Genomic DNA, 25,986 nt, shown 5'->3' on the forward strand with positions numbered 1-25,986 from the left:
TGAGTGTGTTTCCACAGCTGCTGTTGGTTTCATGCTTGTCTGAAAGGTGACAGGAGAGAAAATGTGGGTTCAGTTTAGAGCTAGGCGGTATATCATAAATAATGGTATGGATCCACATACAGTGGGGGAAAAAAGTATTTAGTCAGCCACCAATTGTGCAAGTTCTCCCACTTAAAAAGATGAGAGAGGCCTGTAATTTTCATCATAGGTACACGTCAACTATGACAGACAAATTGAGGGAAAAAAATCCAGAAAATCACATTGTAGGATTTTTTATGAATTTATTTGCAAATTATGGTGGAAAATAAGTATTTGGTCACCTACAAACAAGCAAGATTTCTGGCTCTCACAGACCTGTAACTTCTTCTTTAAGAGGCTCCTCTGTCCTCCACTCGTTACCTGTATTAATGGCACCTGTTTGAACTTGTTATCAGTATAAAAGACACCTGTCCACAACCTCAAACAGTCACACTCCAAACTCCACTATGGCCAAGACCAAAGAGCTGTCAAAGGACACCAGAAACAAAATGGTAGACCTGCACCAGGCTGGGAAGACTGAATCTGCAATAGGTAAGCAGCTTGGTTTGAAGAAATGAACTGTGGGAGCAATTATTAGGAAATGGAAGACATACAAGACCACTGATAATCTCCCTCGATCTGGGGCTCCACGCAAGATCTCACCCCGAGGGGTCAAAATGATCACAAGAACGGTGAGCAAAAATCCCAGAACCACACGGGGGGACCTAGTGAATGACCTGCAGAGAGCTGGGACCAAAGTAACAAAGCCTACCATCAGTAACACACTACGCCGCCAGGGACTCAAATCCTGCAATGCCAGACGTGTCCCCCTGCTTAAGCCAGTACATGTCCAGGCCCGTCTGAAGTTTGCTAGAGTGCATTTGGATGATCCAGAAGAGGATTGGGAGAATGTCATATGGTCAGATGAAACCAAAATATAACTTTTTGGTAAAAACTCAACTCGTCGTGTTTGGAGGACAAAGAATGCTGAGTTGCATCCAAAGAACACCATACCTACTGTAAAGCATGGGGGTGGAAACATCATGCTTTGGGGCTGTTTTTCTGCAAAGGGACCAGGACGACTGATCCGTGTAAAGGAAAGAATGAATGGGGCCTGGAGTGGCCTAGCCAGTCTCCAGATCTCAACCCCATAGAAAATCTTTGGAGGGAGTTGAAAGTCCGTGTTGCCCAGCGACAGCCCCAAAACATCACTGCTCTAGAGGAGATCTGCATGGAGGAATGGGCCAAAATACCAGCAACAGTGTGTGAAACCCTTGTGAAGACTTACAGAAAACATTTGACCTGTGTCATTGCCAACAAAGGGTATATAACAAAGTATTGAGAAACTTTTGTTATTGACCAAATACTTATTTTCCACCATAATTTGCAAATAAATTCATTAAAAATCCTACAATGTGATTTTCTGGATTTTCTTTTCTCATTTTGTCTGTCATAGTTGACGTGTACCTATGATGAAAATTACAGGCCTCTCTCATCTTTTTAAGTGGGAGAACTTGCACAATTGGTGGCTGACTAAATACTTTTTTTCCCCACTGTACCTGTATGGATTCTATAACAATATTTCTATACATTGCTAAATTAAATGAAAAGTTATACAAATTGGACTATTCACTGTCAGTTTTGTAATAGTTTGGTTGAGTATAAAACCATCAGAATGAGAAAGCCCATTAAAACCACTTAAAATGTGTTTGTTGCCATAAAAGGCACTACTAATAAAACATATTTAGAACTTGTATTATTCAGAAACATAAAATAACGTCAAATATCGCCATACCGTCAAAAATGAACCATATCACCAGGCCCTAGTTCAGTTTCAGCATTTGAGTTTGTCATCCTGCTTTTTTCCCCAGTAGCAGAATTATCAAAGGAGTCAAGATTTAGTTGTTCATTCAGCCTTTAGTTAATTGGGTTCGTCAGTTGGTTTTCTGTGTGGGTCAGTATCACAACAAATTCAGTTTGAGACCAAAAAGGCCATGAACTGTATCAGGAATTTGGTAATGAAATAATCATTATTCATACTACCATTTTCCCTAGTCAAACTCAGAATACAATTTTAGTCATTTGATAATGCCCAGCATTCATCAAAGTCAGGTCCAATAGACTTAACCTCTCCCCCACTTATCTCCTAGTCAAACCACAATAACAAACCTCATTTACTGAGGTGATTGGCTGATGTTGGAGGTGTGTATTCTTTATTTGGCTGCTTTGTGGAAGGAGGAGTTGGTGGATGTAAGAAAGAAGATCACTTTTTCTATGGTGAGTGTCTATTTGTCCAGTGATTGTTATACAGTCAGTGCACTACTCTTTGAGTGATCAAATCTGTGCAGGACAATTTTACCACTATAAGCAGTTGATCACTATAAGCAGAATGCCCTGTAATAAAGACGAGGCTAGGGTGTTCTTCTTGGTAGTTTTTATTCTGAAATTCTCCGTTCAGGTAAGTGAGGGGTTAGTCAGGCGAGATAGTGCTTTTTGTTGCAGATTATTGTACATTCTTTTTCATTAGTTTAACCCTCCCAGACACCTGTCTGTTATTCCCTGAACTCCCTTTAAAGCCAGCCAAATGAAACCCCATGTAGGTGTAAGTGAGTTGGGATCAGTACAAAATGGCTGCAGCCCTGGGCCCTCTGGCTCTGAATGCATCTGCTGCTATTTAGACACCTAATGTTGAGCCTGCTGCTAGTTAGACACCTAATGTTGAGCCTGCTGCTAGTTAGACACCTAATGTTGAGCCTGCTGCTAGTTAGACACCTAATGTTGAGCCTGCTGCTAGTTAGACACCTAATGTTGAGCCTGCTGCTAGTTAGACACCTAATGTTGAGCCTGCTGCTAGTTAGACACCTAATGTTGAGCCTGCTGCTAGTTAGACACCTAATGTTGAGCCTGCTGCTAGTTAGACACCTAATGTTGAGCCTGCTGCTAGTTAGACACCTAATGTTGAGCCTGCTGCTATTTAGACACCTAATGTTGAGCCTGCTGCTAGTTAGACACCTAATGTTGAGCCTGCTGCTAGTTAGACACCTAATGTTGAGCCTGCTGCTAGTTAGACACCTAATGTTGAGCCTGCTGCTATTTAGACACCTAATGTTGAGCCTGCTGCTAGTTAGACACCTAATGTTGAGCCTGCTGCTAGTTAGACACCTAATGTTGAGCCTGCTGCTAGTTAGACACCTAATGTTGAGCCTGCTGCTAGTTAGACACCTAATGTTGAGCCTGCTGCTAGTTAGACACCTAATGTTGAGCCTGCTGCTAGTTAGACACCTAATGTTGAGCCTGCTGCTAGTTAGACACCTAATGTTGAGCCTGCTGCTAGTTAGACACCTAATGTTGAGCCTGCTGCTAGTTAGACACCTAATGTTGAGCCTGCTGCTAGTTAGACACCTAATGTTGAGCCTGCTGCTAGTTAGACACCTAATGTTGAGCCTGCTGCTAGTTAGACACCTAATGTTGAGCCTGCTGCTAGTTAGATACCTAATGTTGAGCCTGCTGCTAGTTAGACACCTAATGTTGAGCCTGCTGCTAGTTAGACACCTAATGTTGAGCCTGCTGCTAGTTAGACACCTAATGTTGAGCCTGCTGCTAGTTAGACACCTAATGTTGAGCCTGCTGCTAGTTAGACACCTAATGTTGAGCCTGCTGCTAGTTAGATACCTAATGTTGAGCCTGCTGCTAGTTAGACACCTAATGTTGAGCCTGCTGCTAGTTAGACACCTAATGTTGAGCCTGCTGCTAGTTAGACACCTAATGTTGAGCCTGCTGCTAGTTAGACACCTAATGTTGAGCCTGCTGCTAGTTAGACATCTAATGTTGAGCCTGCTGCTAGTTAGACACCTAATGTTGAGCCTGCTGCTAGTTAGACACCTAATGTTGAGCCTGCTGCTAGTTAGACACCTAATGTTGAGCCTGCTGCTAGTTAGACACCTAATGTTGAGCCTGCTGCTAGTTAGACACCTAATGTTGAGCCTGCTGCTAGTTAGACACCTAATGTAGAGGAGAATTGTTTGGCTTGTTTGTTCTTCGTCTGGACTCCTATGGTTTCTGTTACGGATGAAGTTGAGAAAGTTTTACAAGAACATGCACAACATGCTTGACATACATTTAGTATGAAAATTACATGATATAGCCTAGCTAGTAGGGCACTGTTGAATAGTGTTCTGTGGAGTCTTCATTTGCTTTTGATTTCATTTGAAGAGGCTACTATTCAGCATATATTACTGAATAGTCCATTTTAGATTCTCTTTCAATCCTTCATCAACAGATTAATTTATCAAGGTCATGCACGTGAATAGCTTTTCCTAGTCATTGTGTCAGCCAATCAAGAAGCAGACGTCAAGTGACCAGTGACCACCACAGAGGGGCTATTAACCATTTGTCGTCAGACCTCTCCCAGCCCCACCAGCTGTGTGTTTATGGTGTCCCATGTAGTGTTGACATACCTCTTGTTACCATCTAGAAAATTACCCTAACCCTGTGTTGTTAACACTGAGACATGTCTCTGTCTGGGATTTGAGTTTGTGACTAACACTCCTCTATCTGTGTGTATATGTCTCTCTGTGTATCCAGGCCCAGCTGGCTGAGATGGAGCAGTCCCACAATGTGAGTGCGAGCTCTGTGCGGCAGCGTGATGAGGTGCTGCGTGAGGCAGAGAAGCTGAGGGTCGCCCAGAGGGAGGCAGAGAGGACCCTGGCCGCCCGGGAGAGAGCCCACCGCCACCGGGTCAAAGGCCTGGAGGAGCAGGTAGATACAGCCATGAGGTCAGAGGGCAAGAAGACATACCCTTAATTTCTGTCCTCCTGTCCCTGACCTCATCTGTCTGTTTGTCCGTCCCACAGGTGTCCACTCTGAAGGAGCAGCTGCAGCAGGAGATGAGGCGGAGGCAGCCATCTCTACCCACATCCCTGATGTCTGGGGGGAACTGAGCACAGAGCAGCTCACTTGTGTCCCTCCATGGGTACTAAAGCCCACTAGCAGCTCCAAGAACCAATATCCAATCATCATCTCCTATGATTTGACACACGCCTCTCCTCCTACTCAGGGAGAAACTCAGCGACACCACGGGAGGAGACTGTGGATGATAGAAGTGTAATCCGGTACAACAGAGGAGGAATGAGATCCTCAGCTCTGCCAGTATACAGTTGGCCTGGATTCCCTCCCACACACACACACCAGCAGAACAGAATACAAAGGGAGAACAGAGTCTGAGTCACTGTTTGAGCACTTGGCAACAAATTGATCGGCCATATGAAGGAGCTACTGTACCGTCCATCTTGCTAGTATTTGGTTGAGATTGAACCAACTATTTTGTCTGGACCAATAGACACTATTATATGTAGAACACATGATGGGACCACTTGAGATTAAGTATTTATGTGCTATATGTATGTATATCAGTTTGTGATATACAAACAGACAGGATCTATCATGGTCCACACACATCAACACAGTCGTGAAGAGGGCACGACAATGCTTCTTCCCCTCGGGATGCTGAAAAAATTTGGCATGGGCCCTCGGATCCTCAAAAAGTTATACAGCTGAGCGATTGAGAGCATCTTGACTGGCTGCATCAACGTTTGGTATGACAGCTGCTTGGCATCTGACCGCAAGGCGCTATATCACTGGGTCCGAGCTCCCTGCCATCCAGGACTTCTATACCAGGCGGTGTTAAGGAAGGCCCCCAAAAAATAGTCAAACAATCCAGCCACCCAAGTCATAGACTGTTCTCTCTGCTACTGCACAGCAAGCAATACCGATGCACAAAGTCTGGAACCAACAGGATCCTGAACAGCTTCTACCCCCAAGCTATAAGACTGCTAACTAGTTGATGTGACTACATGAGATTAAGTATGTATGTGCTGTATGTATGTATATCAGTTTGTGATTTTAGATTGATATGCTTGTAACTAACTAGGAATAGCACATATCGAGGTACATTTATGATAACTATCAGGATGATGTTTAGGGGATGGAAGCACATGCATCAATCATGTTTGTAAGGGAATTGAAATGAGAGAACAGTTGTCACCCCGCTCCTCCGCACACTCCACTGGCTTCCAGTTGAAGCTCGCATCTGCTACAAGACCATGGTGCTTGCCTACGGAGCTGTGAGGGGAACGGCACCTCCGTACCTTCAGGCTCTGATCAGTCCCTACACCCAAACGAGGGCATTGCGTTCATCCACCTCTGGCCTGCTGGCTCCCCTACCTCTGCGGAAGCACAGTTCCCGCTCAGCCCAGTCAAAACTGTTCGCTGCTCTGGCACCCCAATGGTGGAACAAGCTCCCTCACGACGCCAGGACAGCGGAGTCACTCACCACCTTCCGGAGACATTTGAAACCCCACCTCTTTAAGGAATACCTGGGATAGGATAAAGTAATCCTTCTACCCCCCCCCCCCCTTACCCCACCCCCCCAAACAAAAAACATTGTAAAGTGGTTATCCCACTGGCTATAAGGTGAATGCACCAATTTGTAAGTCGCTCTGGATAAGAGCGTCTGCTAAATGACGTAAATGTAAATGTAAAATGTATCTGTAAGAAATGAATGTTGATAAAGAATCTTTGACTACACTGCTTGTTTGTTTGATCCATATGAAGCACAAACAATCCAACTCATCAGAATTAGTCACACCAAGGTAAAGTTATAGTAAAAAAAAAACTTTATTTTTTTTCTCCAGTATAGTGAAAGGGTTTTACAAAGCAGTAGTACAGTAACAATTTGTGAGCCGCCTTTTCAAAGCACTTCTTGCCACTGATATGTGAAACTATGCACTCACTGCAAGGTCTCCAGCCACCGTAGCTCTAGTCACGTGGCCGACCATGTTACACAAAAACACTCAAGAGAGGTCAGGGGTCAGGTCAGCACCCGTCTCTTCAAGTCTGATTGTTGCTGCTTGCCACCCAGTCAGTGCCGAGGCAGTGGGATGGTTATGGATAATTATTGAGTTTTGCTAATGCCTCTGTTGTTGAGGTCAGTAAGCAGCAGCTGTCACACAGCTTTTCAACACAGGTATACTGCTGTCCCCTCATTACTATGACTGCTTTTAAACACAGGTATACTGCTGTCCCCTCATTACTATGACTGCTTTTCAACACAGGTATAGTAAACAACAACAAACACCACACAATGATTTAGAATATAGGATACAGTAAGGCAAAAAAACAAGATCAAAACGTTGCTTTTTTATGTGCCTCTGATTGCTGATTTCCATTCCATAGCACCAGTGTGGTAGTGATTTTATAGCACCAGTGATGTTATACAGTCATCAATGTTCTGTTGAGTATAAAAGAATATATATATTTATCCATACACACGTTCTACTGATCCCACTTCGCATTATGTATGTAATTCTGAAAGAGGGAGGAGAGACGAGATGAAAAGAGAAGAAACATGGCAGTTCTTTGGTACCAAAAAGTATGTGGAATAAAGTCAAAGATGAAACAGAAAAGGGGATGGGGAGGAGGTGGCGGGAGGAGGAGGGGGCGGGATGTGGACCCTAGAGATGTGGCAGTATTTGGGCTGGTGTTCTCTGATGTGTCCTATGTTCTCAACAGCCTCCACAGCTCTTCCCACAGCTGCTCCCCAGTGACCCACACTGGCCACTCACCGCAGCTACACCACAACGAGAGAACTGGTCACGGCACATGTCAGCTACAGAGAGAGAGAAGTGTTACAGGTTTTGTCCTCCACAGAGGTGAATACAAAACTGAACGGGTGTGTGCGTTTCTTTAGTGGGGACAGCTGGTTGTGCATTGTATACAAGAACACCTCACCTCTTAGCAGCTCTTCATGCGCACACACAGTCCTGACACACACCTCCTTGTTGATCACATACACCCTTCGCAAGCTGAGGAGAGAGGAATGGGGTTACAGTGTGATGTTGAACACTTTATAATCCATGTTCAACGCTATCATGGTAACAAGTTAAGGGTTAGGTGTGCAGAAGCATACCTGTAGAAGCAGAGGCTATTCAGGCACTGTTTGCATGGTTTGTGAACAGAGTAGAGTCTGGTGCAGGGGTACTGCTCCTCTCGGCAATCTACACAACACAAAACAAATGAGTCATCCAAGACAATCATCTACATATAGCATAATAGTCCAAGTCAGTCATCCATTAACATCTATACATACAGACCCTCCCCCTCTCTCTTTCCCCATTTCTTACCTAAGGGGCCAGGTTCTGTGGGCTCTGTCTCTTGCTCTGAAACAAAACAGAAACTAACATTTAAATGGAATAACCCTGCTAATATGACAGAAGAGCAGGACGGGATGTAGATATGGAACAGACTAGTTGATAATACATGTTGAATAGTAGATAATGAAAGGTGTGAGTACCAGACAGACCAGGACGTTCAGGACCAGGGAACGGTTCGGGATCCTGTAACAGAGTCTGCTGCTGGACATCTGCGTCAGGATTCTCTGATAGGGAGAGCGCAGGGGGGGGGGGGGAAGAAGAAGATGGAGAAAAAGAGAGCAAGAAGAAAAGGGAGAAAGAGAAAGGGAGATAGAGAGTGAGCACAACAAGGGAATTGCTGAATTTTCTCAAGGAAAATGAGGCGCTGAGCAGGACTTTCAGTACATCACCAATGGGCAAAAGGCAGAGAAGCTCTCTACATCAGTCTATCAAAACTGAGGATACTACCAGAGTAGCATAGGTAACAAGATCACACAAGTATCTTACCTGGGAAATAATCAGGGCCATAGTCCTCTGTGAAGCAAAATGAACAAATGAACAGTATGAGATATGCTTTTGTTACATTGACTGATAACATATTGTGATAAAACTTACAGCAGGCAGACTGACAGACAGGCAAACAACCCTTTATGTGTGACAGATGACTAACAGCGATCTACTCAAGCACAGTGGGAATTTCACATAAAATGCAAGAATACAACATCGACCACCTGCTTTTAAAATTGGGAGGAAATGTACGGTAGATTGTCTTTGTGCATGACTTCATATTCAAGATGTTAGCAAATGATGAGATAGTAAGTGTTCATTGAAGTATTTACAATAGACAAATTACAATACACAGAACACTAAATGTTTCCATCAACCTGGTAAAAAAAAATACTTTGACATGGTATACTCTCGGGGTGGGTAGACAAAAGACATTAAATAATGACCAGATGTGGAGAGACACAGTACAGAGTCACGGTGTGTTCGTATACGTGGACAGACACTGTAATAATGACATGGATGAACTCACCCAGGAAAGGAAATGGTTCTTGGTAGAGGGGGGGCTGGGCTAGCAGGAGGACTGTTGAGGCAAAGATGGCTAAATGTTTAGGCAAAGGTGCTGGACAAGTGTTTTGTTGTATAGAATGTTTATTGGGTTAGTCTGCTGTTGTGTGTACATTAGAGTGTTGTGTATATTATGTAGTGTTCAGTGTGACTGTGCTGGACTCACCTGGCATGGACAGCAGTAGGAGGACTCTCATGGTCGATCTCTGTGTGGAGGTAGACTGACACTGAGGAGGAGAGAGAAGACTGTATACATTTTCAAAGGGTTACTGATTCCAAGTGATATAGAGACACACATCTGTTACATAGTGTTCGCTGTATCGTTGATGTATTTCTGTATAGTTTTTCAGACTCCCAACTGTCACAGTCTTTTACCCATGGGCCTCGTCACAGTATTTTACCCATGGGCCTCGTCACAGTCTTTTACCCATGGGCCTCATCACAGTCTTTTACCCATGGGCCTCGTCACAGTCTTTTACCCATGGGCCACGTCACAGTCTTTTACCCATGGGCCTCGTCACAGTCTTTTACCCATGGGCCTCATCACAGTATTTTACCCATGGGCCTCGTCACAGTCTTTTACCCATGGGCCTCGTCACAGTCTTTTACCCATGGGCCTCATCACAGTCTTTTACCCATGGGCCTCGTCACAGTCTTTTACCCATGGGCCACGTCACAGTCTTTTACCCATGGGCCTCATCACAGTCTTTTACCCATGGGCCTTGTCACAGTCTTTTACCCATGGGCCTCGTCACAGTCTTTTACCCATGGGCCACGTCACAGTCTTTTACCCATGGGCCTCGTCACAGTCTTTTACCCATGGGCCTCATCACAGTATTTTACCCATGGGCCTCGTCACAGTCTTTTACCCATGGGCCACGTCACAGTCTTTTACCCATGGGCCTCGTCACAGTCTTTTACCCATGGGCCTCGTCACAGTCTTTTACCCATGGGCCTCATCACAGTCTTTTACCCATGGGCCTCGTCACAGTCTTTTACCCATGGGCCTCGTCACAGTCTTTTACCCATGGGCCTCGTCACAGTCTTTTCCCTTCCATCTCTCTCCTATCCTGCATTCTGGCCTCACCTCTTCCCTCTCTTTTACCATCCGCTCTCTCCTTCACTCTGCCCTCCTCTGGCCCCAAACAGTCAGGGGAAAAAAGGAAAACTTTGACAGCAAGAATGTGGCACGTCTGTCTTTCTTAACAATCCCTCTGTTTTTCTCATTTTCTCCATTCCACTGCGAAACACTAAAGCAGACGGACCAGGGGCTAAATTCCAGGAAAAGAACCACTGAGCCCCTCCACCCCACCCCTCTCTCCCCATCTTCCATATTCCTCTCTCCACGTCTCTCATTTCCTCTCTGTCGCCCTCTCTTGTCATTTCCCTGAACCCCTCCCCCCCTCTCTCTTTCTCTCTCTCTCTCTAATAAGCAGAGAGCTAGCCAGGTTGAGTTCATACAGTATGACCACTGCATGCCACGCCAAAAAGACAGTGAGAGGGGGAGTTAGTGGAGAGAGAGAGGACTGTATTCTCAGAGGATAGCAGTACTCTGCTGCAATGCGACCCCACTCCAATGCTTATTACAGTTTTCAAGTAAAAGACAATGTCATGGTAAAGTTCATAAACCATTTATATATCTGCAACAACTCACATTCAGTTGGGAACAATTGGCACAGAGAACAGTTTTTCTAACTAGACTGCGTATAAGTAACTGTGCAGATACTCCTCCCCTACTGTTTAACTGTACTACACACTATCAGACAGTCCAGCTTGTGTGGTTTTTTTGTGCACTGAGTGTGCTATCCTGTGATCATCAGCGTGTGTATATGTGAGTATCATCACATTTAATGTTTCATGCTATGACGTCTGGCTGTAGTGTGTCAGAATGTACATGTATGTATGAAGGTATATGTCACCAAAGTGTGTGTGTGTGTTGATATTCCTCTTGTGCATCACAGTGGCTATCGGAAACCATATGTTTTCACAGCACACATCTGGGAGCTATTACACCCTCCTCCTCAACCCCATTTTGTCTCTCCCTCCTCCCCAGCCCTAACTGCCCCCCTCCCCCAAAGCATGGGGACTTGGGAACAACGCCACCATGAACGGGGAGAGCTCCCTCTCTTCATTCGTCCTCTCATTCCTACTCAACACAGTTTATTGTTTGTTTTCAAGCACTATGTAAAAATAGATATATAATTTCGCTCTCCATCTCCTCCCCCTCTCCCCTTTAACAACCCCCCTTTAGTCCTCATTCTTTTTCTCCCTTTCCTCTCATTTTATTTATGTTGGCCAGCCCCTCTCCATTGTATTGTCATTGCCCCCAGCTATAACCCCACCCCCTGGATTGCAGATTGCCCCATTCTCCACAACAGTGTAAACAGACAACCTCATGTCAACCTAGAACAATCTTCTGACAAAGTAGACTATTCTGAATAAATTAAAGATTCAAGTACCTGTTGAATAACTACATATGAGGCCCAATCATGTCCTGAATTGCAAGGAAAATACACAGAAACAGCTTAGTTGACAGGTCACCACTGCTTGCATGCTATTATTGAACTTGTAGAGTTTTCATTTGATTTGATCAAAGTCTTTCAGGTAGGCCTATAACTCGATACTGATGATGGATACAAATAACCATCTTTCAAATAACTGATAAGTGATCAACAACACACACCACCCTGACACATGGTGTAAAAAAAAAAAAAAAAACGACTCAACTCTTATGAAATGTAGCCCAACTACCTTAGTCTTTGATTAATGGTCAATATTCAAATTAATCAAAATAAGTGCACGTTTACAAATACACTTTTATGCTGTTTCTGCAGTTATTTCATATCTAAATATATTAATTTTAACAACTTGCCAGTTTTTACCTCGATTTCCTTTAGCTCCGGCGATCCGCAAGTCTCATGCGTCCCTCTTAATGATGGGAAGTTCGGCTCTTTTCTGAGAGCCGGCTCTTTTGACTCGGCTCCCAAAGAAGAGCCGGCTCTTTCGACTCCCGAACGGCTCTTTATTTAGGATCTTTTGTAGCCTATATTTTACCTTAACTTTGAAAAAAAATCATGGTTTATGTGTTGAAAACCCTTTTGCTTTCAGTGTTTTTATGAGAGACCTTATAATGCCTAATTCTGTGCATTTATTCTGTGACAAAACCACTCTTACATTTGTTTATTTCAATTAAACTTTTTTATTGCACAAATTAACAATAAACTTCAAACAAATCCACAGAACAGAATCAAAACCAGAACCAAACTCCAGCAAACAGCATTAGTCCTCAGGGCAGGTTGGCATTCAGGAAGATCAGATGCCTCAGCTTGGATGGGCTGATAGGCCTGATACGATTTCGCCTCTCCGTGAGTATCTGCCCTGTTTTGGAGAAGATTCTCTCAGAAGGAACTGATGTGGCAACAATACATAGTCTCCCCTCCATCACCTTCACCAGGAGTGGAAAGACTGAGGCCTTGGCCTGCCACCAGCTCAGTGGGTCTTCTGCTCTCTGGATGAGGGGCTCCTCAAGGTAGCTCCTCACCTCCATTATAGCATCAGCTGTCGGATTTCTCCTTGAAGCATCTCCTGTAGCTCTGTCATCAAAAAGCCTCCAAACAGCAGAGGTTTGCTGCTCCTCCTCCACTTGGCCCTGTAATGGTGGAGCTGGCTGGCTGCTGGGGGTGCATTTTGCTGCTGCTGCTGCACTAATCCTCTGAAGAGCTTCATCAACAGCTCTACGATCACTGAAGGCAAGTTTTTTAAACCTTGGATCCAATAAGGTAGTTTCTGAAAGGACAGTGTTGTACTCCATCCGCAGAAATTTGCGGTCCATGGCTGAACAAAGAGCTGCAACTAATTCCTTCACTTTCTGCACAGTTACTGTCCATTGGTTCTCGGCTGTCACCAGCTGCAGACCTTTGCAAAGCAGGAGCATTTTCGAGGCTGTGACATAGCTGAAGGAGAGAAAACAGCAACTTTTAGAATTTAGTTTTTTAAAAGTATGTGGCATATTATACGTGATGCATTATACTGTATGTGTTGTGTTTGCAATGTATAATAGTGACTGAATAGTAGTAGAGAAAACAATGCTTCAATGGTTCTAGGTACCTGTCTGCACTTATCTCCACAGTCACCTCCTGGAATGGTTGCAGGACGGCGCAGACCTCTTTCACCAGCTCCCATTCCTCTTGGCTTAATGGCTCAATAGATGCGTTGATGAGGGCCAGGGTGGAGATGATGGCATCTTTTATTTCAAGCATTCGTTTCAACATATCAAATGTTGAGTTCCACCTGGTGGCACACTCTTGTTTGGGCCTCAGTTCAGGAATCCCCATTTGGCGCTGTGTGGACTTTAGCTTCTGTGCTGCTACTGTGCTTTTGTGGAAAAACTCCACAACAGCCTTCACCTTATCCACGGTTGTTTTGATCACCTTCAGAGCATCTCTAACCACCAGGTTTAGTGTATGCGCCAGACATGGGTGATGGGTCCACTTCAAAACTTTTATGGCTTTGGTGATGTTTGCAGCATTATCACTCACACAGCACACCACTTTGTCCTCTACTTGCCACTCTTTTGCCACTCTTAGTAGCTCCACTGCCAAGTTTTCTGCAGTGTGTCTGTCGGTGAACTCGAAGCAGTCCAGAAGGCAAGATGTCATCTTGTAATCTTCAATAAAGTGGCAAGTGACAGACATGAAAGAGCAGGTTGTTCTGGAGGTCCAGCAGTCAGTTGTCAGGCAAACTGATGGAGCTTTTGTCACCCTTTCTTGCCATAATGCACGTTCTGTGTCATATAGTTTTGGGATCATTGTTTGGGAAAGTGTTTTTCTACTGGGTAGAGTGTATGTGGGATTTAGGGCTTTGACAAAGTTTTTCATTCCTTTGTCCTCCACAATGGAAAAGGGTTGAAAATCAGAAGCTACCATTTTAGCCAACTCATCATCAATACTGTGCTGTTTGGCTGGGGTCATCAGTTTAGGTAAAAACTGACTTATTTTGCTTTGAGTTGCAGTAGGAGAGGTTATACTTGCACGCATGGGGATGGCAGTAGACGTTACAGCAGCTGTTGTTCTGGTATGAGACACACCAGGATCAGTAGATGGTGAGCTGGCTTGCCCTCTCTCCTCTAACTGCACTGTAGGATGGACAGTTCTTGTATGTCTATGCAGGTTTGTGGTGGAACCTGCTCTTATAGTGACCTTCGTTTTGCAGTGAAGGCACTCTGCTTTCTTGTTCCCAATATCTTTAAACTGCAGCCAGATGCTGCTTCGCTTTCTAGTGTCACTCATAGTTAAACGACACGACAATGCAAGACGCACACACGCTCCTCAGTCCGCTCTGTCTCTCTCTTCACTTGCAGTGGAGTCAAGTGGTGTGTCTGCCCCGCCCCCTCTCTGTTTACACATCCTTAATTCTCACGTGAATGCCGCATGCTGGTCGCCATGCTGGCCAATCATAACAGACCTCTGTGAAAGTGAAACCTAAGCAGCGAATGGGCAAAAAACTGGGAGCCGGCTCTCACTCGATGCGAGCCGGCTCTTCTGATTCACTACAAAGAGCCGGCTCTCAGAGCCGATGCTTGTGCGCATGACCCATCACTAGTCCCTCTTCAGCAACGTCTAACCAAGCGCCACATTGTAGCGCCCCGCCTTCAAGCCCCCTCTCCCGCCTCTGTCCGTCACATCGTCGACCCCCACCAACCACAGACAGGAGACCATGACTGCACATAAACCCTCTAACTCTCCAGGATGGATAAATAGGTATGTTTGAAAGCAGTAGACCGTAGACCCACATGATTGATCTCAAGGGATATACGTTTTCGTGTATGACTTTATTGATTGTCCACGCCATTGTTCGTGATTGGGGACAATCAATTTGCAGAGCAGTACTGTGACACAACTTGTGCCATTGCCATTGAAAAATAGTATACATTCATGGTTCTATGTTATTGATTGTAATTTGCCATGCTGCATTTATGGCATGCCCAACAATAGGCTTCGGGAGACTCGCCAAATTGCGTACACTGAAGGTGCTTTTTTTTTTGGACAGGGTCCTTATTTGTTCTCCCTTTTCCCTCTCTGCATTTCTCAACTCCAGGTAAGTATGGGAAATACTGACGCCTAGAGGACATATTGAAATTCCACATATGTGAAACTGGGCACTACCCAGCTATTTAAAAAAAAAAGTATTTAGCTGATCCTTAAACCCATCATCATTCAAATGCTGTACAAATAATCACACCACTCAATGAAGGTGCTGATAAATTAAGTGGTGATAACTATTACTAATGGAATAAAGTGGAAGAGACATCTGGTCAGAAGCAGGCATAATAACAAGGGAAACAATGGCAGGCATTAAACCATTGGATTTATTACAAGCAGACTCCTGATAGAGATATATAGAGAGATATAGGTATGACAGAAGAGCTGCAGATCATATACATATTTAATGTCTGTGAATCCATCACACTCTGAACTCAAACCCACCCACACATAGTCACACACACCTACGAGACCAAACAATGGGTATATGAACCAAGGAATGCACCATTTAAGTCAGTGGGTCATGTCTCACATATAGTATGCACCCATGCATTCTCTAACACACAAACACACGCTACAGTACACACACCAATCCGGCGTTGACCATGCACCCATTTCTCTTGGAGTCCAGTGTCAGTCAGTAGTGCAGGAGTGTGGAGGTGTTGAAGTTGACAGGTGTGCAGGCCCAGCAGAACCCACTGGTAGGGCATCTTAATTATAGTATAATTTATAGGGGGGGGGGTCAAGAGTCACAACCCAAGACTTCAAGCAGCAGCTGATTTCTTCTCCTTGTAAGTGGCCATCATCTTCTTAATCTCTGCAATCGCCTTCCCTGGGTTAAGGCCCTGTAAGAGTAGGAGAGAGGTGATGCATTTGAGTACAATGAGAAAGAAGAAGAGTGTGCTAGTAAGCAGTGAAGTTACTGTTAAACCTTGGAAGGGAGTAGTGCTGTTTATTAGACTGAGGTTACCTTGGGGCAGGTCTTAGTGCAGTTCATGATGGTGTGACAGCGGTAGAGGGAGAAAGGATCCTGCAGCTTGGACAGACGCTCCTCTGTGAACTCGTCTCGCGAGTCAATCATCCAACGGTAGGCCTGGAGTGAGGACGGACATGTGAGCTCACAAACAGTCCAAGGTACATACACACATTCACCCATCAGTGTCCTGTTGACCAAAATACACCAACTCTAAACAAAAAAGTTCCCCCTCAGACTAGTTTAAACTCAAATACACAAAAGCACAGACCTGCATAAGGACAGCGGGTCCCAGGTACTTGTCTCCATTCCACCAGTAGCTGGGGCAGCTGGTGCTGCAGCACGCACACAGGATACATTCATACAGCCCGTCCTGGGAGGGAGAGAAATATCAAGTCATGAGGCGGAAAGGGAGAAGAGTGCAGAATGGACACAATTGCAGCCCTCAGTTCAAACATCTCAATTATGCTCATTGAACTAAGGTAATTTGGGTGTACCAGTTTTTGTCTGTCCTCCACAGTCTGATGATATTGTTCCTTTCCCTCATTTGTGTCATCCTTCTTCTTCAGGTAGGGCTCGATGGACTTGTACTGAGCATAGAAATTACTCATATCCTGCAACCAAAACATAACGCCATCACAAACTCACTCCAATTGTCATGTGGGATTGACCATTGAAAGCCATAATGGTGGATAAAGGAATACAGCCAGTTTGTAAAGAGCTTTGAGGGAATGTGATGATACTCACAGGCACCAGGTCCTTGACCACGTACATGTGTGGCAGAGGGTAGATCTTGGTAGCCTTGCTGGTGTTGGTGTCAATCTTGTTGAGGCAGGCCAGTGTGTTGCCTCCATTGATGTTCATTGCACAGGATCCGCAGATACCTGCTCCATAGCAAACCCACAGATACACACACTGTATTACTCACCTGGGACATCATAATGAAGTTGTAGAAGGAACTGACACGTGTTAGGTTTCCTTGGCTAGAGCATATCCATCTGAGGATAGTCAGTCACTAGATCTAAGCTGCTCTAGTATTATCCCTGGACAGCCTGTTCTTAGATAATTCCATCCTGGACACACTTTCCAACCTTAGTAGCCTTGCACGAACCTTGGCGTGCGCGAGCCGGAATGGCTCACAGGAGCAGGAGCCCATCTCCTGTTTCTGTAGCATGAGGCAACTTGATGTACAAGTACACCCTCTAGACAGGACGCTAGTCTATCGCAAGACCTTACCCCCAATGTATCTCCTTAATGCTGAGTGCCAAGCAGAGACGCATCAGGTCCCATTTTTACAGTCTTTGGTATGACTGGGCCAGGGATCAAACGCCCAACCTTTCAACCTCTTCTCCAATCTTTTTCCAACGATGATGCTATCTAAATCCCCTAATGTAACAGTAAAAAAAACAGCAAGCCAACCTTTAAGAACACTGATCCCAGCTCTTCTCTCACTCCGCACAGAACATTTAGTGATTCACCACTAAAATCATTCCAACCATTTCATCTATTCATCAGTATCCCCAAACTAACCCCACTTCCCTTCCCACCACTGGAGACTGACCCTCTCTGCAGGAGCGACGGAAAGTCAGAGTGCCGTCCATCTCATTCTTGATCTTGATGAGGGCGTCTAATACCATGGGACCACAGCTGTTGAAAGGAGGGAGACAGACAGTCAACGTATTGTTTCCTAAGACACACAGGATCTATCATGGTCCACACACACCCACACAGTCATGAAGAGGGCACGACAACGCCTCTTCCCCTCAGGAGGCTGAAAAGATTTGGCATGGGCCCTCGGCTCCTCAAAAGGTTCTACAGCTGAGCCATTGAGAGCATCTTGACTGGCTGCATCACTGCTTGGTATGGCAACTGCTTGGCATCTGACCACAAGGCGCTACAGAGGGTAGTGCGTACGGCCTAGTACATCACTGGGTCCGAGCTCCCTGCCATCCAGGACCTCTATACCAGGCGGTGTCAGAGGAAGGCCCCCCAAAAATAGTCAAACAATCCAGCCACCCAAGTCATAGACTGTTCTCTCTGCTACTGCACGGCAAGCAATACCGATGCACAGTCTGGAACCAACAGGACCCTGAACAGCTTCTACCCCCAAGCCATAAGACTGCTAGATAGTTAGTTAAATAGTTAACCAAATAGCTACCCGGGCTATCTGCATTGACCCTTTTTGCACTCACTTTTTACTCATCACATACGCTGCGGCTACTGTTTATTATCTATCCTGTTGCCTAGTCACTTTATTCCTAGTTATATGTACAATTACCTCGTACCCCTGCACATCGACTCGGTACCCCATGTATATAGCCACGTTATATTTATTATTATTTTTCTATTATTTCTCTATTTTCTTTCTCTCTGCATGTTGGGACGGGCCTGTAAGTAAGCATTTCACACCCTCTTTTACGCTGCTGCTACTCTCTGTTTATTATGCATAGTCACTTTAAAATCTACCTACATGTACATATTACCTCAATTACCTCGACTAACCTGTGCCCCCACACATTGACTCTGTACCGGTACCCCCTGTATATAGCCTCACTACTGTTATTTTACTGCTGCTCTTTAATTATTTGTTATTTTTTAGTTATCCACTTTTTACTTAACACTTATTTTTCTTTAAACTGCATTGTTGGTTAAGGGCTTGTAAGTAAGCATTTCACTGTAAGGTCTACACCTGTTGTATTCGGCGCATGTGAGTAATACAATTTGATAGTACCCCAAGGTTTTTTTGTCACGATGCCTCATTGCCAGAGGTGAGCCAATAGGGCTGGACAGATGGAGAAAGAACAGGAAGAGGACTGGGAACCTATCCAGAGTATCAGGATTATCCTCCTTAATTCCATATGAAGGGTGCTCATGATTCGCTCTCTAACAGTGTCGTCACTTGAGTTAATACTTAATGCCCTAAACACCACTGCAACATGCTCTTCTGTTTCTGAGAACTATACGAGGACTGTATCGGGAGATATAATTGGCCGCCTTGAGACATGTGAAGCCATTCTGTAACTCCCAAGTCGCAAACTCCTAAATGAAAGAGGATGAACATCAACAGAACATACCACTGCCCAGGACCAGTCAAGGACAGCCACTCTCTAATCTAGAGGGGTTTTCTTCCATCACCACCATATACAAGGGGAGAGCTGTACTAAAAAGATCTAGCACAGTAGCTAGGTTTCCATTCAATTTGCGACAGATTTTCATGCGTATATGATAAAATCAGCAGTAAAAAAATGCATTTCCACACCAGAGGTGTTTCCATCAGACTGATTTTGTTGGGGATAAAAGGCTGTGCGTGATGAAGTAGTGCACATAAAAATAACTTTTGCACTTAAGGTTCATGTACCAAATAAAAAAACAGGAGTTAAATGTGTTTCCATTGCATTTTTCACTCTATTGATAGTGTTGTCAGACAAACTGTTGCGACAAATGGCAAACTTGCCCAATCTGGTTTTCGTGCATGCTCTCTAGACAACAGTTAGCTGATAAAGTGGGCACTGGACAGGTTAGGTTATATGATGAGATGGATAAGAGCAAAATCATTTTTGTTTGTTCATTGGCAGCTAAGCACCGATCATCATGTCACTAGCATACAAATTAAGACCCTCGATTTTATTGGAAAGGAGCATCAAGTTCATCACCGTGCACTTTCACCACCCTGTAGCCTAAACTGTGAATGCTTTTCAATGAAATTGCGCAAGAAATTAAACGTGGTTTGTGATAACATTCAATAAATGACAAAGTCCTTGTTCCAATAAACTAATGGAAGTGTGGAGCTGATAAGGCGGGCTGTACTTACGTGTTGAGGTCGATCTCAAAGGTTTGCATGCGAGGCTTGTCCCCAACTGTGTCTGGGTCCCAGCGGTACACCTGGAACTTCTTGATTCTAGGCTGTGGGGCTGTGGCTGCTGCTGTCTGAGCATACCGAACCGCCTGACAGTAAGAGAGGAGAGTGAGGAGGACTGCTTCTTCCATGTGTGTCATAACAAACCACATGACAAACTGTGGCCTAGAACAAGTTCTTCATGAATGATGTTCCTGGTATGAGGATTGTATAAACAGTGTTGAGTGAATAGTTTAACGTTAGTCCATCACAGAGAGTAGGTGTATAGAAGGTATTTGAGGGAGTTGTGTGAAGTTGCCCCACCTAGACACTGATCTAAGGTCAGGATATGGGGAAGGGTAAGCTGATCCTACATCAGAGGAAACGTATACCTGGTGCAGCAAGGTCAGACATATTTTGTGGCATTCCCATACAGGTCCCCCTACAGATCACATAACTACATTACATCAAGTGTTATATGATAATATAACCTTACACCACTAACCCAACTCATTCTGCACATAATGTATTTACTTCATTTTAAACATGTGAACAATACCACTATCTCCAGTGGACACAATATGAAGTATTGACAAGCAACAGATGAAGCAAGATCAAACAATAGCACAAAATATGTGCCTTTATTTGACTAAGCAAAGTCGGCCATCCTGTTTACATTGCTGTGCTATTTTGGCAGCGGCTGCCAAAACATCCACTAGTTTTTGCTTACTGTCAGCTCTGACACTAGCCGATTAAACTCCACGATTTACGATGGAGTTGACCAGCGACTGGTGTGGGAGGCCTGGAGCTTCGATGTCACATAAAATGAAGTTATCAAAAACTACTGATTTTTGCATCCAAAGAATCGTCTGCAATTACACACGACATTGTGCAATCGTTTTTGATAAAAACTGTATTTTATGTGATGTCGGAACTCCAGTCCACCCACGCTAGTCACCACAACTCTATTTTGAGTTTAGTCGGCTACTCTGACACTAGCCATATAGCTAGCTGGCAAGCCCCCCTACTCTGTCCAAGAAACCAGCCATATATATAAGAAAATGTATATCTATCTGTATGTATGGAAAGAAGACTAAATAGCCTCCTTACATGGTGGTCTAGTAGAAGTACTGAAGTACCAGGGCTAACGTTATACTGATAGGACATTGTTAAGCCTGCATAAGGTTCAGTCAGATAATGAAATAGTATTTATTTCTTACTTAATTTGACTGAGATAACCAGCCCAGCTTTATTAATTAGCTAACTTAATTCATACAGTGACAAATCAACCAAGGTGAACCCTTATTATATAACATGGTCCATTCCACTCCCTATTTCTGCATACATCATCCTACCTAGCTAGCAGCAGTTCTCATTTGTTTACTTTACTAAGTAATGATAGCTAGCTAGCTAACCTACCCAGATAGTTAAGTTACACAGGTAACAAACTCCCTCACACTGATGAGAGGTTAGCTACATACTCTCAAGTGACAGCTAACATTTTGACACTGGTTATCCTAACCAGCAGGCTAGGTAGCTTCTGCTGTAACATTAGCAGCTAGCAAGAGTGCTTCATCAAACAACAAGCCATTGTTTACTCCTTGATCACACCGATAGTGTTTTGCACAAAATGGTATGCAGCATCATCTGGACGTGTGCAACAAAAGTTCAACATTCACCTTGTGCTACCATTTCTGTCAAGCCGTCTAAGCATACAGTTTCACACATAGGTTCGATAAATCCAACGTATGCACCACACAGAACACATTGCAACTGCCTCTGCCATTGGAAATGAATGTACTTCTGGTGTACGAAAATGTAACGCTGTGGGTGTTATCGAGGCGTCTGCAACGCAATGCTGCAAGGCAAACGCAGCGTTTCATTGGAAATGAATGTAGTTCTGGTGTACGAAAATGTAACGCTGTGGATGTTATCGAGGCGTCTGCAACGCAATGCTGCAAGGCAAACGCAGCGTTTCATTGGAAATGAATGTAGTTCTGGTGTACCATACCGCAATGACCCTGTCGTTGTGATCACTGCCTGTGCAGGCAGTTGCAGTGCGTTCTGTGTGGTTCATACGTTAGATTTATCGAAGGTATGCATCAAATTGTATGCATAGACGACTTGACAGAAATGGTAGCAGAAGGTGAATGTTGAACTTTTGTTGCACACATATCTAGATGATGCTGCATACCATTTTGTGCAATGATGCTGTAGGTGTGATCAATCCTTGATCAACTAAATCTAAACTATTCGGTTTCACAAAAATAATGTTACCAGTCAGAGGCATATTCAGTATCTCCAGGAACAACTCTTACGATTCGATGTGTTCAATGTGTCCTTCGCTATCAAATAAGCGTTTAAGACATGTTATCATCCAGGGTCTCCCATTTTCAGGCTGTAGAAATGGGAGCTGTTGTTGTAGTTCACTCTCGCGTGACTACGTGGTCTAAAATGGACTACAATGGCAGCCCACCACAGGCGGAAAATGGGAGACCCTGGATTAAAGCGTGTTTTAAACGCTTATTTGATAGCGACGGACACATTCAACACAATCGTAAGTATTGTTCCTGGAGATACTGAATATTCCTCTGTTGACTGGAAACGTTATTTTGGTGAGTACGCCATGCTACGGAAGCTTCCGCAACGAGCCGTCTGTAAACAATAGCTAGCTGACAAGCGCATTTCGTTCGAAACGATCAACAAACCACCTTAACTTTTGGGTAATCGTTAAAATGGACACAGACGTATTTAACACATCCTTACCACCATTCCGGCGGAAGAACGGAATGCCACGGCGCTACAGCGACCCAAGGACGATAGACAAATGACCGACATCTTGAGCAATCTGAAGTTTTCTGACCTCTCTCTGTATGTGCTATCCCAGAATGCACTGCGGTATTTCCTTTACGCCTCGATCACACCGACAGCGTCAGGGCATTTTGGTACACCAGAAGTACATATGGCGCTAATAGAGGGGAATTAGGTTGACTAAATTGACCTACTGTTGGTGATTGACCAATATGGTGATGAGAGGAAGCCCAGTGGCCGGCAGTGGGAGAAGATGGTGCGAGATGGATTTTGGTTGATATTCTAATAATTTTCTCATAGATTAAAATTTGATCTCAATACAGTTTTCTGTACCCAAAACAAATATGTTATGAACAGACTGGACTAAGATCTGTAGACTTTACCCTTTGCCAAAGTTTTAAAAAATTGCTTTGTTTAGAAGGAGTGCAAGGGCGAATGGAGTTATTGCACCCGCGCACTTCAAATAGTAGGCGTTCCCTAACGGAAATATGCAAATACATGCTCGAATGCACCAATAGGATCGTGCTAGCTCGTGCTTGGCTCTGACTACCTCCTTGCTTGTGCTGCCCACTATGAGTCATTTGCTCCCATTGGAAAAGACAGGCTGTGGTCTATCTTGGGTTAGTTATAAAAATCTTTGACATTACCGCTCTCCTAGTAGCAGGATATTACAATGGCAGCACGATCTGGGTTTTCTTTTTTCAAAACAAGAGTCCACCTGCAAAGACATGCTAATTAAACTTCCCAAAAAATAATAATTTGCACTCTGGTGCATTCCAACTGTTTTTCAACCTATCCCATCTGGACAAGAGGAATACATATGTAAGAATGCTGTTCATTGACTATAGCGCAGCATTCAACACTATAGTACCCTCCAAGCTCATCATTAAGCTCGGGGCCCTGTGCAAATGGGTCCTGGACTTCCTGATGGGCCACCCCCAGGTGGTGAAGGTAGGAAACAACACCTCCACTTCGCTGATCCTCAACACATGGGCCCCACAAGGGTGCGTACTCAGCCCCCTCCTGTACTCCCTGTTCCCCCATGACTGCATGGCCATGCACGCCTCCAACTCAATCATCAAGTTTGCAGACGACACAACAGTAGTAGGCCTGATTACCAACAATGACAAGACAGCCTACAGGGAGGAGGTGAGGGCCCTGGGAGAGTGGTGCCAGGAAAATAACCTCTCACTCAATGTCAACAAAACAAAGGAGCTGATCGTGGACTTCAGGAAACAGCAGAGGGAGTACCCCCCTATCCACATCGACGGAACCGCAGTGGAGAAGGTGGAAAGCTTCAAGTTCCTCAGCGTACACATCACTGACAATCTGAAATGGTCCACCCACACAGACAGTGTGGTGAAGAAGGCGCAACAGCGCCTCTTCAACCTCAGGAGGCTGAAGAAATTTGGCTTGGCCCCTAAAACCCTCACAAACTTTTACAGATGCACAATTGAGAGCATCCTGTCGGGCTGTATCACTGCCTGGTACGGCAACTGCACCGCCCGCAACCGCAGGGCTCTCCAGATGGTAGTGCAGTCTGCCCAACGCATCACCGGGGGCAAAACGACCTGCCCTCCAGGACACCTATAGCACCTGATGTCACAGGAAGGCCAAAAAGATAATCAAGGACATCAACCACCCGAGCCACAGCCTGCTCACCCCGCTATCATCCAGAAGGCGAGGTCAGTACAGGTGCATCAAAGCTGGGACGAGAGACTGAAAAACAGATTCTATCTCAAGGCCATCAGACTGTTAAATAGCCATCACTAGCCGACTTCCACCCGGTTACGCAACCCTGCACCCGGCTGCTTCCCATATACATAGACTTGGAATCACTGGCCACTTTAATAATGGAACACTAGTCACTTTAATAATGTTTACATACTGCTTTACTCATCTCATATGTATATACTGTATTCTATTCTACTGTATTTTAGTCTATGCCACTCCGACATTGCTCGATCTAATATTTATATATTCCTTAATTCCATTATTTTACTTTTAGATTTGTGTGTATTGTTGTGAATTGTTAGATACTACTGCACTGTTGGAGCTAGGAACACAAGCATTTCGCTACACCCGCAATAACATCTGCTCAATATGTGTATGTGACCAATAAAATTGTATTTGAATTGTATTTTCTTATTCATACCAGTATTTATTTTAAAAGTTTACACAAATACTGGTATGTTGAAAGCTATTGTGTAGGCTATATTTAAATAAATAAATGTTTTAATAAAATACAAATATATGTTTTTGGAATTACTCAATAGAGTCTGCAAAACTTAAATTGGTCTCTTGTGCTGTGTAACAGGTTTAATACAGAGTGCTGGTGACTCCTCAAGGCATCAGCATGCTTCAGTTCGACTAGGCAAACCAAACGAGTGTGCTTGCATACTCCCTTAAAAGATCCTTAAGAGTCTAAGCCTGGGGGGGTTATTAAGCTAACACATGGAATTGTTTTAATATGGTCATACCAAGGATCATTTAGCTATTTGATTTTGAATTTTAGGACCCTTAAGGTCTAAACATATATATATATATATATATGTGTGTGTATATGTATATATGTATTCAACCCCTTTTGTTAGGCACTAGACTATCTCCATATATACTTCCATTCATTTTTTAAAACTGGTACCCGGCTACCTTCAGACTAGTCTTGTGAGGCTTTTGGGCGTCATGAGCAAAACAACCGACATGTATGTATTCGTGAGACTCACCTTTCCATAGAAGGGTCATATTAGTGTGTAGCCCAAACTGTTCAAGTCTACAAACAGAAGTTGGCAGATCGGTTGTACCGACTTCAGACGAGTCCCGTGATGCTTCATGAGAGTCTCATCTTCCCATAGAGGGTTCATAATAAGTTTCTAGGTGAAACCGTTCGGACGCTACAGACATTTTTGTACATCGACTCTAGGTTTTTTTTTAAAAATACCTTCCCTTTAAAAACAAGTAAAAAGCGGCAATAGTCCTGTTTGTTCATTTTGAGACGCAGTAGCCAAACTAGTCCGAATTATTCTAAGATAACTCAAGAAATCTGTC

The 25,986-nt window shown here is 44.2% G+C and overlaps 4 protein-coding genes across 5 annotated transcripts in view; 1 reads left to right on the forward strand and 3 right to left on the reverse strand.

Annotated features, from left to right (window-relative positions):
- The window catches only part of LOC311137904 (uncharacterized protein), a 33,406-nt gene extending 26,803 nt beyond the window's left edge, over positions 1-6,603 (forward strand). Inside the window, exons 36-37 of the mRNA XM_084172511.1 lie at positions 4,603-4,776; positions 4,872-6,603. Coding sequence (XP_084028637.1) covers positions 4,603-4,776; positions 4,872-4,958 — 261 coding nt within the window. The 3' untranslated portion in view covers positions 4,959-6,603. The remainder of the gene's footprint in view (positions 1-4,602; positions 4,777-4,871) is intronic.
- Positions 6,604-6,677: 74 nt separating this feature from the next.
- On the reverse strand, positions 6,678-12,218 carry LOC311137940 (microfibrillar-associated protein 2-like). Of its 2 annotated transcripts, none has more exons than XM_084172562.1 (9): positions 12,161-12,218; positions 9,445-9,505; positions 9,244-9,294; positions 8,715-8,741; positions 8,369-8,452; positions 8,199-8,234; positions 7,985-8,072; positions 7,807-7,880; positions 6,678-7,684 (listed from the first exon to the last, which is right to left on the reverse strand). In XM_084172562.1, exons 2-9 carry the CDS (start codon positions 9,473-9,475, stop codon positions 7,581-7,583), a joined length of 495 nt encoding a protein of 164 aa, XP_084028688.1. In that variant the 5' UTR covers positions 9,476-9,505; positions 12,161-12,218; the 3' UTR covers positions 6,678-7,580. The 2 variants fall into 2 exon arrangements, with proteins under 2 accessions (XP_084028688.1, XP_084028689.1); XM_084172563.1 differs by having other exon boundaries at positions 9,445-9,524; positions 12,161-12,204.
- A 246-nt stretch (positions 12,219-12,464) lies between these two features.
- Positions 12,465-14,638, reverse strand: LOC311137921 (E3 SUMO-protein ligase ZBED1-like). Its single transcript, XM_084172536.1, has 2 exons — positions 13,386-14,638; positions 12,465-13,231 (listed from the first exon to the last, which is right to left on the reverse strand). Exons 1-2 carry the CDS (start codon positions 14,564-14,566, stop codon positions 12,565-12,567), a joined length of 1,848 nt encoding a protein of 615 aa, XP_084028662.1. The 5' UTR covers positions 14,567-14,638; the 3' UTR covers positions 12,465-12,564.
- A 986-nt stretch (positions 14,639-15,624) lies between these two features.
- On the reverse strand, positions 15,625-23,017 carry LOC311137925 (succinate dehydrogenase [ubiquinone] iron-sulfur subunit, mitochondrial). The gene is made up of 8 exons (XM_084172541.1): positions 22,894-23,017; positions 20,104-20,237; positions 17,854-17,939; positions 17,040-17,176; positions 16,790-16,906; positions 16,564-16,665; positions 16,290-16,412; positions 15,625-16,164 (listed from the first exon to the last, which is right to left on the reverse strand). Exons 1-8 carry the CDS (start codon positions 22,963-22,965, stop codon positions 16,084-16,086), a joined length of 852 nt encoding a protein of 283 aa, XP_084028667.1. The 5' UTR covers positions 22,966-23,017; the 3' UTR covers positions 15,625-16,083.
- Between the last annotated feature and the right edge of the window lie 2,969 nt (positions 23,018-25,986).

Source organism: Coregonus lavaretus (genome assembly GCF_964263955.1).
Source record: "Coregonus lavaretus genome assembly, chromosome: 12".
NCBI lineage: Eukaryota > Metazoa > Chordata > Actinopteri > Salmoniformes > Salmonidae > Coregonus > Coregonus lavaretus.

What these genes read in the sequence shown, in the direction of transcription:
- LOC311137940 (XM_084172562.1), bottom strand. Translation starts at nt 9,475, where the DNA reads ATGAGAGTCCTCCTACTGCTGTCCATGCCAG. An exon ending in CCTACTGCTGTCCATGCCAG is followed by an intron (nt 9,295 to 9,444) that starts GTGAGTCCAGCA and finishes TTGCCTCAACAG; the next exon opens with TCCTCCTGCTAGCCCAGCCC. An exon ending in CACAGAACCTGGCCCCTTAG is followed by an intron (nt 8,073 to 8,198) that starts GTAAGAAATGGG and finishes TGTGTTGTGTAG; the next exon opens with ATTGCCGAGAGGAGCAGTAC.
- LOC311137921 (XM_084172536.1), bottom strand. Translation starts at nt 14,566, where the DNA reads ATGAGTGACACTAGAAAGCGAAGCAGCATCTGGCTGCAGTTTAAAGAT. An exon ending in GTGGAGATAAGTGCAGACAG is followed by an intron (nt 13,232 to 13,385) that starts GTACCTAGAACC and finishes TCTCTCCTTCAG; the next exon opens with CTATGTCACAGCCTCGAAAA.
- LOC311137925 (XM_084172541.1), bottom strand. Translation starts at nt 22,965, where the DNA reads ATGTCGGTCATTTGTCTATCGTCCTTGGGTCGCTGTAGCGCCGTGGCA. An exon ending in CCGTCGCTCCTGCAGAGAGG is followed by an intron (nt 17,177 to 17,853) that starts GTCAGTCTCCAG and finishes GCTATGGAGCAG; the next exon opens with GTATCTGCGGATCCTGTGCA. An exon ending in GACCCGCTGTCCTTATGCAG is followed by an intron (nt 16,413 to 16,563) that starts GTCTGTGCTTTT and finishes TCCTCACTCCAG; the next exon opens with GCCTACCGTTGGATGATTGA.